A 14,870-nucleotide genomic window follows, 5' to 3' on the forward strand; every position below is an offset into this window, starting at 1 on the left:
AAGGATAAATAAACGAATGGATAATTGAATGAATAAATGAAAGGATAAATAAATGAAAGGATAAATAAATTAATGGACAAATAAATGAATGGATGAATGAATTAATGAAAGGACAAACAAATGAATGGATAAATAAATGAATGGATAAATAAATGAATAAATGAAAGGATATATAAATGAAAGGATAAATAAATGAATGGATAAATAAATGAATAAACGAAAGGATAAATAAATGAATGGATAAATAAATGAAAGGATAAATAAACGAATGGATAAATGAAAGGATAAATAAATGAATGAATGAATGGATGGATGAATAAATGAATGAATGGATAAATGAAAGAATGAATGGATGAATAAATGAATTAATGGATAAATGAATGATTAAATAAATGAATATATAACTGAATGAATAAATGAATTATTGGATAAATGAATGAATGAATAAATGAATGAATGGATAAATGAATGAATAAATGAATGGATGACATAAATACATGAATGAATAAATGAAGGAATGGATGAATGAATGAATACAAGAATGAATGGATGAATGAATAACTGAATGGATGAATAAATAAATGAATAAATAAATGAATGGATGGATGAATGAATGAATAAATGAATGACTGAATAAATGAATGAATGAATAATAAAATGTAATTAAAAATAAAATAAACTTCATTTATACACTGCAGCACTGTCATGTCATTCCTAAAAAGAAATCTCATTTGCTCAAAATCTTTTTTTATTAATCCCACTTACGACAACGTATACAAATATCTATCATCAGTGTGTGTCTTACTTTAGCCTGCAGGCGTCCCCCCAGTGTGGATCGTGCATGATAAATCACAATCAACACGTCACCCTGTACAGTGATATTCAGAGGAATCTCTGCTCGCCCGTCCTCCATCTTAAAATCCCTATAAAAACAGCACAGACAGTTACAGATGGAGATTCTGTGCAACAATGACAGTCAAAATTACATGACAAAGTAAAACAACGTCTTTACCTCATCCTGTCGTACTCCTGTGAGGTGGTGGCGACGCGCTCATCTCCAACATAAACCTCACAGAACGGCCGACAACCATTTCTCTGCTTATTAAAGAGCGGTACGGGCGTCATGGCCACTGAACGAATGGTTATAGGCTTGCTGTGGGGGATTATGGGCTCTTCTGCCATCATATCACACATGTATTCAATATACCTGCACACAACAGCAGACTAATGCAGTTAATTTCACTGAACAAAAGTGCACGGATATCAATCATGCTCACGCTAAAGAATGATATACAGTCAAGACAAAATTTGTTTTATTTTTCAAATATTTCCCAAATGATGTTAAACAGATCCAGGAATTTTTCACAGTATTTCCTATAATATTTTTTCTTCTGGAGAAAGTCTTTTTTTTTTTTATTTCGGCTAGAATAAAAGCAGTTTTTAATTTTTTAAAAAACTATTTAAGGTCAATATTATTAGTTCTCTTAAGCAACATTTTTTCGATAGTCTCTAGAACAAACCATCATTATACAATGACTTACCTAATTAAACTAATTAACAATGTTAAGTTTTTAAATGTCACTTTAAGCTGAATACTAGTATCTTGAAAAATATCTGGTCAAATATTTTTACTGTCATCATGACAAAGATAAAATAAATCAGTTATTAAAAATGAGTTATTAAAACTTTTATATTTAGAAATGTGTTGAAAAAAAACTAAGTTAAACAGAAATTATTAATCAAAGTTTATCAGGAAGGCTAATAATTCTGACTTCAACTGTGTGTGTATGTACACCATGTCTAAAAAAAACAAGCAATAATATATCATATAAAATAAGATTGCTTATCGATCTACAGGTATAAGAATGACTAAATTTCGTACAGGAATAACAGCGCAATCTGTGCATAAGAATAATTCTTTCATTTACTTTCCTTGGCGATGGCGTAATCACAACGTATTTATTTTTTAGCTGCGTAAAGCTTAAAGTGCACCAATTTGACCCCTTTTTCAAGATTTAATATAAGTCTTTTGTGTCTCCAGAATGTGTCTGTAAAGTTTAAAAACACTTATCTGATTATTTATTATACCTTTCAAAATACTGCAGTTTTCTGCTCTGAACACTATGGAGCTGTTTTTGTTGCCTTTGATGCAAGTTTCCCCGCCCACTGCCCCCACGTGCCTGTCAGAGTGTGCCTCAATCTCCACCTCGGCTGCGTCAGATAAACAGCACAGTGACAGACATGAAGGAAGGTTTGTGAGAAATAAATACTACTGTAAGAACTTTCCTAATGATTATTTGATGTATTTGTTGTGGAGTTAATTCAAGACAGTCTGTGATGATAAGTCGCACACAATGACACGTTACTACGAAGGCAAGTTAATACACGGCTGTCAATCAATTCATTGGGCGGGGAAACGGCACTCCTACATCATGTTGTGGTCGGCCTCAAAATGGGAGGGATTCGTATCCTATTTTAACGCCTGGAAATGTAAAAAAAGAGACTTGTTGTGTTTGTATTACTCCAATATGACAGTACTATCCAAACAGCTAACAAAAAAAAGTTGATTTTCATCATAGGTGCCCTTTAGTAAAATAAAAAATATGCTCTTTATCCCTTTATCAGTGAATATAGGCAATGTATTTTAGTACATTTAAACAAAACAGATTTATTAAACAGATTTATTTATTTAAAAAAATCTATTTTACTTACTAAACATATTTAGAAATTGAAAGTACAATTCAATTCAAGCTAAATATTGTAAAAAATAAAAAATAAAACCTACAAAATTTCAACTACATTTTTCTATTTTTTTTTTTTTTTTTGCTTCTCTTGATTTTTTCCTCTTTTTCAAAATTGTTTTTAATATTTTTCTATGACATATAAATGTGGGTGTACTAGCTTTTAGACCAGAGTTTGGACTGATTAATCTAATGTATATGGACAAATATAATATTGTATAGCTTCCTATTAAAATATGAATTAAAAAGGTAGATTTGTGAGGGGTGTACTTATATATGCTGAGCACTGTATTTATTTATATACATCTATATATAAGTGAATTAAACTATTGAATTAAAATTTAAAATAAAATTTAACTATAATGGTGATAATTGCACAGTCAGCACCATTGAAAACCTTAGAAAATCAATTATCTAGAATCTCAGGTTTGTAAAAGTCTGACCTCATTCTCATGAAGAGTGAAAAGAGAGATCATGATGATCTTTGCAGTGAATCCCACATCCTCAAAAGCAGATCTCACGCATCAGCACACACACACATCAGGTATAAACACACGTGTGCTAAAGTTGCTTATATTTATCCTAATACCATGATGCATGATCTTCAGCGGCAGCTCTGTGTGCTCACGGGTTCTGGTGAATCTTTACATCACTTCCTTTCCATCAAGCTGTCAGAGCCACTGTTATCAGCTCCAGTAACCGCACACATTCACACTTGGTTAAAATCAGAAGATTCCCATGATCTCGCGAAGTTCGCCAGAAACACTTAGTGAACTGAAAAAAACAGCTGTGGTAGGAAGTGACCTCAGTACCAAAGAAAGACGTGTCACACTTGGGGCTTGATGTTTCGTGCTGAATTTGTCTACTTCTGTTCCGGTCTGCTTGTGCTCGACTGAAATTAACAGAGTTTGTGTTTGTGTGAGGCTGAGATGCTGAGACGCAAAAAAAAAAAAAAAAGCTTAAATTTCCTTAAATTATTAAGCAAACCCTTTTCTAAGGTAAAAATAAAACACATAATAAAATAGATATATAATAATCATTATAATATAATTATTTTTAATTTTGTTACTTATATATAATTTGTGTTGTTTGAATTATTTAATAATTGAATTCAATAAATAACACTTCAGGCTGAAGTAACAATGAAAATGCAGCATTGAATTCAACAACAGGAAAGCTTGGATCCATCCTGCCTTGAATTAATGGTTTAGGCTGGTGGTGGTAATGTAATGGTGTGGGGGATATTTTCTTGGCACACTTTGGGTCCAGTAGTACCAATTGAGCATCGTGTCAATGCCACAGCCTACCTGAGTATTGTTGCTGACCATGTCCATCCCTTTATGACCACAGTGTACCCATCTTCTAATGGCTACTTCCAGCAGGATAACTTGCCATGTCATAAAGCGCGAAGCATCTCAGACTGGTTAACAGTGCATGACAATGAGTTCACTGTACTCAAATGCCTCCATAGTCCGCAAGAGCTCAATCGAAACCAATTTTTCAGGTGAAGCAACACACCCCTAAAACAACGACCTGTGTACACGCCCCCAAAATGACTCTTTTTAACCCATTATAATAAAACAATCTGAATTGTGTTTTGAACTGAACCTAAACTGGCACACTCTGAAGAACCATAATATTAATATTAAATCCTAAAAAAGGGGTAAACTAGGTGCTCTTTAAGTAGTTAAGTGAGTGTCTTACTTACTCATGCTCACCTCCCACATCATAGTAAGCTACCGCTATTTAGCGCATATGAGATAAATAACGCCAGTACGTAATAAACGGTTGTGATTATTACTGAACCGATACCGAATCTGTCTGCATCGCGGTGTCTGTCTGCATATAATACAGTATATTTCTTTAAACTTACACCTGTGGCTTGATGTTTCATGTTGAATGAATTCATTTATTTCTACTCAGGCCTGCTTATGCCATTTTTACTCAAACCAACCGAGTGATAAAGCAGAGGAAGTGTTTACCGTTTGTGTGAGGCTGAGATGCCCGGTGGACATCGCTTCATGCTGAACATGTAAACTGCAGCCTCAGCGGTGGAGAAGAGACGACAGAAACAGAGGAAAGCACAAACCACCACAGCAGACGCTGCCCGTCCATCCTGCACACAAAACACCAGTGCTGTAAAGTAACCAATTCCAAATACTCAAATCACTGTAACCGAGTAGCTTTCTCAGGAATTGTACTTTACCAAGTAGATTTAAAAATATGTACTTGAACACATTTTTAGTGCTGCACCGGTACTTTCACTACACTATTTTCCTTTAAACGGCAGTCGCAACTTGATAGGTTTATTTATACTTGTCTACAAAAGATTGGTTAAGTCAGATTGGTTTATTACTACTTACACTACAATACATATTTGGCCAAGTAATAGTACTTTTACTTGAGTTTTATTTTTCAGTACTCTTTCCACCATTGAAAAACACAATATAAAGGCAACTGGACTCGCCTAACTCATTCTGAATGTGCTGAATTTAACTATAAATAATAGAAAAATGCATTACTTTCATTGCTTATAGTTTAACATAGACAGTAGTATTGGTGGGAAAGAGTGCGCGCGCTGAAAAGTGTTGTGTAAGGTACTGCACAAACACTAACAAATTACTAATTACAAAATATATACATATCAGGGCTGCACAATATATCATTTCAGCATTGATTTCGCAATGTGATCATTCGCAATGGTCACGTCACAGTATATTTGCAATGTTCAGTTTGTGTTCAATTTTTCCGATATCGTGCAGCTCTAATACATAATTATTTTAATTACTTTTCTTATTACTTTGTTTGTAACATAACTGAATTACTCAATAAGTAATTTAAGTACTTAACTCAATAAATTTATATTGCCTAGACAATAGAAATCAAATGCTAATGCTTTTTGGCTATATTTGAAAATAAATATATATATACATAGTTGAAGTCAGAATTATTAGCTGCCCCTGTTTATTTTTTTCCCCAATTTCTGTTTAACGGAGAGAAGATTTTTCAACACATTTCTAAACATAATAGTTTTAATAACTCATCTCTAATAACTGATTTATTTTATCTTTGCCATGATGACAGTAACCAATATTTGACTAGATATTTTTCAAGTGTTATTTAAGTGATATTTTTAAGTGATATTTAAAGTGACATTTAAAGGTTTAACTAAGTTAATTAGGTTAACTAGGCAGGTTAGGGTAATTAGGCAAGATATTGTGTAACGATGGTTTGTTCTGTAGACTATCGAAAAAATATAGCTTAGAGGGGCTAATAATTTTGACCTTAAAATGGCTTTTAAAAAAATTTAAAACTGCTTTTATTCTAGCCGAAATAAAACAAATAAGACTTTCTCCAGAAGAAAAAATATTATCAGACATACTGTGAACATTTCCTTGCTCTGTTAAATTTTAAAAAGAATTACTAGCCCCCTTTTGATTTTTTTTCTGACTTCAACTATATATATAGATTTAAGAGTAGTTAAACATTACAGTATACGTATCAAAACATTACACATTAATGCAATTATTAATGACACATTAATGACACATTTCAAAGTAATTGACACCATTTTTCATAAATACCATATTTTATCATTAATTTCTCAATTGTTTTTTAAGCATGTACAATTCTCAGACAAATGCAACCTTATTATGTTGAACAATGTATTCAGCAATTTGCATTTGAATACAAAAACTACGAATACGAATACAATAAATACAATTAAACTGTTTCTCTGCGTTCATTTATACAAAACTGTGGAATTTCTTTACAGCCTCACGGCAAGTAACTAATTAAATTACCTAAAAATGAAGAGAAACCCCTTACTTTAATTAAATAAGTAATTCAAGTAAAGCAAATAATTACTTTTTAACTAATTACACCCATTGCTGATGCTCACCAGACAGTGTACGATGCAGATGTTCCTCTGGTCCTGTTTGAGCCACTGATGCATGTTTTTACATATACTGTACAAGTTCTTCAGTGTAGGAGCTCGTCTAGGCTGCCAACCGCACTCTGATACCTGCACACACACACACACACACACACACACACACACACACACACACACACACACACACATTACTTTTATATATATATATATATATATATATATATATATATATATATATATATATATATATATATATATATATATGTAAATGCAATAAATGTATTGTTTATTGTTTGTTACTGCTAGTAAACGCATTCAGCAGCATGAACTAATACAACCTTATTGTAAAGTGTTACCAGACTTTCCATAGGCTTAATGTATTACATACTGTAAAAAGAAAATGCTTATTAAATGGCCTTACCCCAGCCCTAACCTAAACCCAACTCTTACAGCAAAAGTGTGGCAAATCTTTAATGTCAAAAGTATGACTTAAGTGTTCTTGTGTCCAAAACATGTCCTTGTAAACCCCCTCAATAGTGTACACTTAGGTAAGTCCCATGTGATTAGCAGTAGTAGTAGTTGAACACAAATGAATATATTCTAAAGAATGTTGAAAAAAAAAAAGCCATGGATATCCACAATATTTTTTTGTTCCTACTATAGAAGTCAATGGCTGTTTTTTTCCCCAACATTCTTCTGAATATCTTCATTTGTGTTCAACAGAAAAAATTCATAAGTAAATGAATGGAGAGGAATTTTTCATTTTTGAGTGAACTATCCCTTTAATATTTTACTTCAGCTGATTTAGATAAAATAAAACGAATCAAACTAAACTTTGATTAAATAAAACTGTATGAATATTCCTTTAATCTAGACTATCTATAATCTACATTATCTATAATCTATATATTATGTTATCTATTTATATATATTATCTATAATCTATAGACTATCTAACTATCTATAATCTAGACTATCCCTTTAATATTTTACTTCAGCTGATTTTGATTAAATAAAACTAATCCAACTAAACTTTGATTAAATAAAACTATATGAATATTCCTTTAATCTGTACTATCTATAATCTACATTATCTATAATCTATATATTATATAATCTATATATATTATCTATAATCTATAGACTTTCTAACTATCTATAATCTAGATCAGGGATGGGCAAACTCGATCCTGGAGGGCCGGTGTCCCTGCATAGTTTTGCACCAACCCTAATCAATCACACCTGCTTGTAGCTTTCTAGTGATCTTGAAGACACTAATTAGGGTGTTCAGGTGTGTTTGATTAGTGTTGGAGCAAAACTCTGCAGGGACACCGGCCCTCAAGGATCGAGTTTGCCCATGCCTGATCTAGACTATCCCTTTAATATTTTACTTCAGCTAATTTTGATTAAAAAAAACTAATCAAACTAAACTTTCATTAAATAAAACTATTTGAATAGGTAAATAAAACTACATGAATAGTTTTATTTACCAGTAACAACACTGCATTTGTCAACAAGAATGTAATATATTAACTTGGGTTTCACTAGGGCTGAACAATATTGGAATAATGTGATATATTTTTTCTCTGCTATATATGTTGCAATATACAGTGCTCAGCATAATTAAGTACACCCCATTTTGAACATGAATATTTTTCTCCATTTCTCAGTGAATATAGGCAGTGCATTTTGGTGCATTTAAACAAAACAGATTTATTAAACAGATATATTTATTTAAATAATATTTTAGTCACCGAACATCTTTAGAAATTGAAAGATGATACAATTAAATTTAGGCTAAATATAGCAAAAAAATTACAAACTACAAAATTTAAACTAAATTTTTCAATTTTTTTTGCTTTTCTTGATTTTTTTTCTCTTTTTTAAATTTGTATTTAATATTTTTCAATAACATATAAATTTGGGTGTACTAGTTTTTAGACCGTTATCATAAGTTATTTTTATAAATAATCTCCAGATTTGGCTTCAGTACTGAATAATCTAATGTATACGCACAAATATAATATTGCATAGCTTTCTATTAAAAATATGAATTTAAAAGAGATTTCTGAGGGGTGTACTTTTATATGCTGAGCATATATATAACACATAATATAATATAATATAATATAATATAATATAATATAATATAATATAATATAATATAATATAATATAATATAATATAATATAATATAATATAATACGATATAATTTCCCCAGAAGACTTAAATAACTCTTTTTGCAAAGACTTTAGATTGATTGGGATGATTATATGGGGGAGTGAAAGATAAATATATTTTTATGTAATTTATTATACACATAAAATAAACAAAATACAGTCATAAAATCCAACGGAGCAAATATTAAAGTGAAACAAATAGTGATTTATGGTTTTCTGGGGAGAGTCTAACAGTATTCGGTTACAGAAATGTAATAATCAAATGTAAATTAAAAACGCGTTGTGTTCATCATATAAATTGTTCAATAAAATTAATCTTTATTAAACTTCTTTATGCTCTATTAAAATGCTTCAAACTCTCCTAAAATGCTTACATAGCCACAGGCTTTAAGAACACGTGGAGATAAATAACTTTCACTCTTTTACGCTTAAAGTCTCCACAAATCTCATGTGCTTTGACCTGTGGTTCCTGGTCATCTATAATCCCATCTCAATATTGTATATCTTGCGATGTGACTATTGCGGACACACATTGCTGTATCGATGCTCAAACGATATATTGTGCAGCCCTAGCTCACAGTAATGAGTTAACAGTTTAACAATTACAGAAACAAGCTGAACTCTTGGCTCTTTGCTCTCACCCTGTTGTGAAACCTGGCCGGTCTGTAGGAGCGTTTGGACAGGTTATAAACGGCGTAATGACCCGCGTGTCGAGAGTCCAGGAACAGACGCACATCCTCAATGTTATTCTTAATGGCAGATTCAACACCTTCAGCTGGGAAAGACATGACTGCAAGAAACACACAAAGACACAACTTTAAAGTACACGTGAATTCAAAACTAACCATATTGATTTTGTTAGCTCACATTGCTAGTTTTGTGGTGAACAATCCATCTGTGCATGTCATTAAGAAAAGAAAAACGCTTGTAATCTGTAAGTGAAATCTGAAAATGCACTTCCTGTTTGTGTTCAGTTAAATTCTCAGATTACGTCTGCCTGAGGTATTGGGCGTGGCTAACATGCATAACCACGCCCCTCCAACTGTCAGTTTAGACAACAAACAGAAACGGTCTGTTCGGTTGTAATAACTCTCCTCAAACCCTTTTCCAGATCTTTCTGAATGAACTGCCTACTTTACTACATCCAATCAGCTCGCAGTAGAACAAAACAAGCCACGCCCACCTTTTTCTCATTTAATATTCTGTTTCTTAGAATAAGCCCACCCCATGTCTATGATGCTGCTTTGCAATGATATGCATACGGGCCTATTATAATGGCAGCTTATGAAATCAGTTAATGGGGTGTTAAAATGGTTTTGGGGGGTGTGGCTTGAGAGCTTCATTGTCAAATTTAGATCCTGATTGGTTGCCTGAGTCAAATGAGACCACCATCATGTCTGTTAGACACTGCTAAGTAATGTTATTAATATGTGACTTTTATAATGGGAGTCAATAGGATCAATGTATTTTAACGGGGCACCTTGTCCCCATGTAAAAAAAACCTCCAAAAATCCCATAGACTTAACATTGAGTCAAAATCTGACCAATCACAGCGCCGAATGTGAATTTTGTAGAAATATGGGATTAACAACATCTGTAGGGGTTTGCAGCTTGAGTGAGAACATACACCGCAAGGGGTTATAAGCTGTACCACTGGGGCGCTAGGACATCCCAAAGTGGTCCCACTGACTTAAGATGGGGACGGGGCGCCCCATTAAAAATACATTGATCACATTCACTCCTATTATAAATGTGACACATCAATAACATTACATAGCAGTGCCATACAGACATGGGGGTGGTCTCATTTGACTCCGGCAACCAATCAGGGTCTTAATATGATAATGTAGCTCTCAAGCCACACCCCAAAACCATTTTAATACCCCTATTAACTGATTTCATAGACTTCCATTATAATAGGACTGTATGCATATTTTAGCATAGCAGTGCCATATAGACATGGGTGTGGGCTCATTTGACTCAGGCAACCAATCAGCTTCTCAATATGATAATGTAGCTCTCTTGAACTGCATTACAATATGAATAAAGCAAAAACAGCTTCCGGTTCATGCGGACTTTAACATCTTTAGCATTTCTGTTAAAGGGATAGTTCACCCAAAAATGAACATTTACTCCCTCAACGAGTTTTAAATGTTAATGAGCTTCTTATGTTAAACACCAAAGAAGATATTTTGAGAAATGTTGGAAACCTGTAACCATTGACCTCCATAGCAGAAAAAAACAAGTCAATGGTTACAGGTTTCCAACATTTTTCAAAGTACTTTTTAGTGTGTTAAGACACTCATAAATGTTTGAAACAAGTAAAGGGTGAGTAAATGAACACAATTTAAAATTTTGGGTGAACTGTCCCTTTAGGAAACCTACTGTAAATAAACAAATTTACCTGCTAGTCTGGAGGTGATGTAGGACAGGTCCAGGTCTCCTTTAGCATAACTGAGTCAAGAAAGCACAAACAGTTAGATATGAGAGCACAACAGAACGAGAAGGTACTAAACGAACATCTAGATTACAGGCTAAACTGTCAACGAGTCAAAAAACAATACTACTCTTGACACAAATCTGAGGCTAAAAAGGCAAAGGCTGCACTTAAAGGGATAGTTCACTCAGAATGTCTGCTACATACAGTCCAGTATCATTCAGAATTTTGGAGTTGAGTGATTTATTAGTTTGTTTATTTTGAAAGACGTTAATAGTTTGATTTAGCAAAGATTCATTAAATCGATCGAATCGTGTCACAAAATATTTCCATTTCAAATATGGCATGATTTTTCTAAATTATTGATTAAATATAATAATTAAATCTAAACTAAATTCAATTTATAGATAAAAAAAAATATTTAAAAATTAAAAAATAATCAAACATTGAAAAAAATGATTAATCAAATTTATTTAAGGTTAATAAACACTGAATAGTATGAAACAAAACCAAAAATAAAAACTGTCTAACTATTATTAATATTAATAATCGGTATTATTATTATTATTGAGATTATTATTAATATCATCATCATCATCATCATCATCATCATCATCATCATCATCATCAAATTTTGGGTTGTTTTATATCTTTTTGCGTTTTATTTACCTTAAAAATGCTTAATTTATAATAAACATTTTTATTTTATATTGTTTATTTAATAGTTGTTTAGTTTAAATCATTATTAAGTAATAATATTTAATAATAGAAATAATAATTAAATATATTCAAACTATTAAATTAACAGATTATTAAAAATTATATCGTTAAATAAAAATTATTAATAAAATTTTCAGGGTAAATAAACAAAACAATTATTAATTGTTTGTATTATTACTATTGTTATCATTATTGTTATTTATAAGATTATTATTTGTACACATTATTATTATTATTATTATTATTATTATTATCATCATCAAATTTTGAATTGTTTTATATCATTGTGTTTTTTGATTTACCTTAACGAATGTTTAACTAATAATAAACATTTTTATTTTATATTATTTAAGTAATAATTATTTAATCAAAACAACTATAAGCCCAATTAAAAAAAGAAGTTTTAATAAACTGTGTATAAAACAAACCATACAAACTCTGGATTAAATAATAATAATAATGATAATAATGATAATGATAATGATAATAATAATAATAATAACAATAAATTATTATTATTACTATTATTATTATTTTTAACTTTGCTGTTGTAAAAATATTAATTATTTTACTTTTTTATTCACTTTACCAATTCAAAACAAAATCAGGCTGATGCATAAACACATCAGGCTGGCGTAATAATGAAAACGCATTTTTCCATCACAAAAGTACATTATTAAAAGGACTGTTATTTGAAAAAAATGAAATACAAAATAAAAACAAATGTTTAAAATATTAATTTTACTGCATTTTTATTTAATAACTGCAACCTAGGGAAATTTAAAAGACTTTATCTTTTAAAAACAATTTCAGAAATCTTACCGCCCCTCCACTTTTGAATGGTACTGTATTTACATGCAACCTTTTTTATAGGCTTATATACTATATACAGACTTACTAGATAATATAGAGACTAATATAGTGTGATATAGATCTGCATATAGTGAAGTATTCCTTTAAAGTAATTTCTTACAGCAGCATTCACACAAATGGATTTAGTAAGCAAAGCAGTCTTTAAATGAAGTCTACAGATCAGGGTGAAGCTGTGCTGGTGGACAGAACAGACTGTGGTTATGAACGAACAACAAATAAAAATAAAGCCATGAGATGAAGGTGTAGCCCACACACACACAAATAAACACACAAACAGCCTCTGTCCTATAGTTACCTGGAGCTGCAAGGGTTGGTGATTTTGGGACCAAGAGACATAATTTGGGAACAAAACAAGACAATGAACAAAACCAAAAATGGGCCAACTGAGGAGAAAATAAACAGACTTGAGGAGATGTGAGCGGGGGGATACTTATCAAACTTGATTAATAAATGGAAACAGATTATGGAGGAGGGGGATTTATGATGTGGTAGATAAGTGTGTGTCATAAACAAAACCCTGATTGAGTTTGTTGACGTTCAGTCGCCGCAATTAGACAGATCACATTTATCTATGGATGATGAGGAGCCTGATCAAATCTACATGGGCTCACAATTAAACTCATTTATTTTTATAAACGTCCTTCATTTTTGCTGTGTGATGCATGTGTTATTCTGCAGAAGTGTTAGGTGTCCAAAGTCGCACTGCAGACTAACACAAACAAAGATATTCAAAATTATAAAAATTAATATTATGGGTTACATGCTCATTTTGTACTTGAGACAGTGAAATTATATGAATATTAAAAGAAAACTACTATAAAAACTGTAAGTAATATATAATACTTTAATATGAAAATAAGAAATAAAGTGCTAAAATACCTACAATTTTAGCTTTTGAATCTAAATTTTAAATTAAGATAGTCACCCTGATGAAGGCAAGTCTTGCCAAAATGCATAGGTGCGGTGCACAATATTGCTGTTTTTTTTTAAACACAACCCCAAATTAGAAAATGTAGAGACTGTATGGAAAACACATTTAAGAAAAATATCATTAATATGATTATAAATGGTCCATATTATTATTATTATTATGAATATCATCAAATTTTGGGTTGTTTTATTTGCCTTAAGAAAAGTGTGAGTCATAATAAGCATTTTATTTTTATATTTATAAAGCATAAGTAATAGTATTTAATAATAGCAATAATGATTACACCTATTAGTTAAATCAATAATAATTAAACAAAAAGAAGGTAAGTAAACTGTATAAAACCAACCAAAAACAAAACAAAACACTGGATTAATAAATACTACTACTACTACTACTACTAAGTATTATTATTATTATTATTATTAATAATAATTATTATCAACATCATCATCAATGTTTTATTTCACTGTGTTTTATTTACCTTAAAACAAATTTTGATTAATACTAAAAAGATGTTTAGTTGTTATTTGCCTTAACAAAAGTGTGAGTCATAATAAGCATTTTATTTTATATCAATTATTTAATAGTGTTTTGTAAAGCATAAGTAATAATATTTAATAATAGCAATAATAATTAAATCAAACCAACTATTAAATTAATAAAAAAGAAGGTAAATGAACTGTGTATAAAACAAACCAAACAAACACTGGATAAGTGTTATTCGTCCAAAGTTGCACTGCAAATTCAAAAAAACTGTAAGTAATATATAATAATATAACATAAAAATAAGAAATAAAGGGCTAAAATAACTACAATTTTAGATTTTAATTTTAAATTAAGATTGTCACCATGATGAAGGCAAGTCTTGCCAAAACGGGTAGGTGCGGTGCACACTAGAGCTGTTTTTTTTTTAAATACAACCCCAAATTAGAAAAGTTGTTGGGACAGTATGGAAAATTTGTGTTTTTACACGTATTGCAATTTTGGTTCTTGCAACACATTTTTTTAAAAGTTGGAAGAGTAAAGCATTTAGCACTTCATAATGTTGCCATTCCTTTTCACAATACTTAAGACGTTTAGGGACTAAAGACA

The 14,870-nt window shown here is 31.0% G+C and overlaps 1 protein-coding gene across 2 annotated transcripts in view; it reads right to left on the reverse strand.

Moving 5' to 3' along the window:
• The window catches only part of gak (cyclin G associated kinase), an 85,833-nt gene that overhangs the window by 20,827 nt on the left and 50,136 nt on the right, over positions 1 to 14,870 (reverse strand). For both annotated transcript variants that reach the window (XM_056457350.1, XM_056457349.1), the window contains exons 12-17: positions 11,222 to 11,271; positions 9,459 to 9,607; positions 6,643 to 6,765; positions 4,724 to 4,857; positions 1,013 to 1,207; positions 806 to 923 (exon numbers count right to left, since the gene is read on the reverse strand). In XM_056457350.1, coding sequence (XP_056313325.1) covers positions 806 to 923; positions 1,013 to 1,207; positions 4,724 to 4,857; positions 6,643 to 6,765; positions 9,459 to 9,607; positions 11,222 to 11,271 — 769 coding nt within the window. The remainder of the gene's footprint in view (positions 1 to 805; positions 924 to 1,012; positions 1,208 to 4,723; positions 4,858 to 6,642; positions 6,766 to 9,458; positions 9,608 to 11,221; positions 11,272 to 14,870) is intronic.

Source organism: Danio aesculapii, chromosome 5 (genome assembly GCF_903798145.1).
Source record: "Danio aesculapii chromosome 5, fDanAes4.1, whole genome shotgun sequence".
NCBI classification, from domain to species: Eukaryota; Metazoa; Chordata; class Actinopteri; order Cypriniformes; family Danionidae; genus Danio; species Danio aesculapii.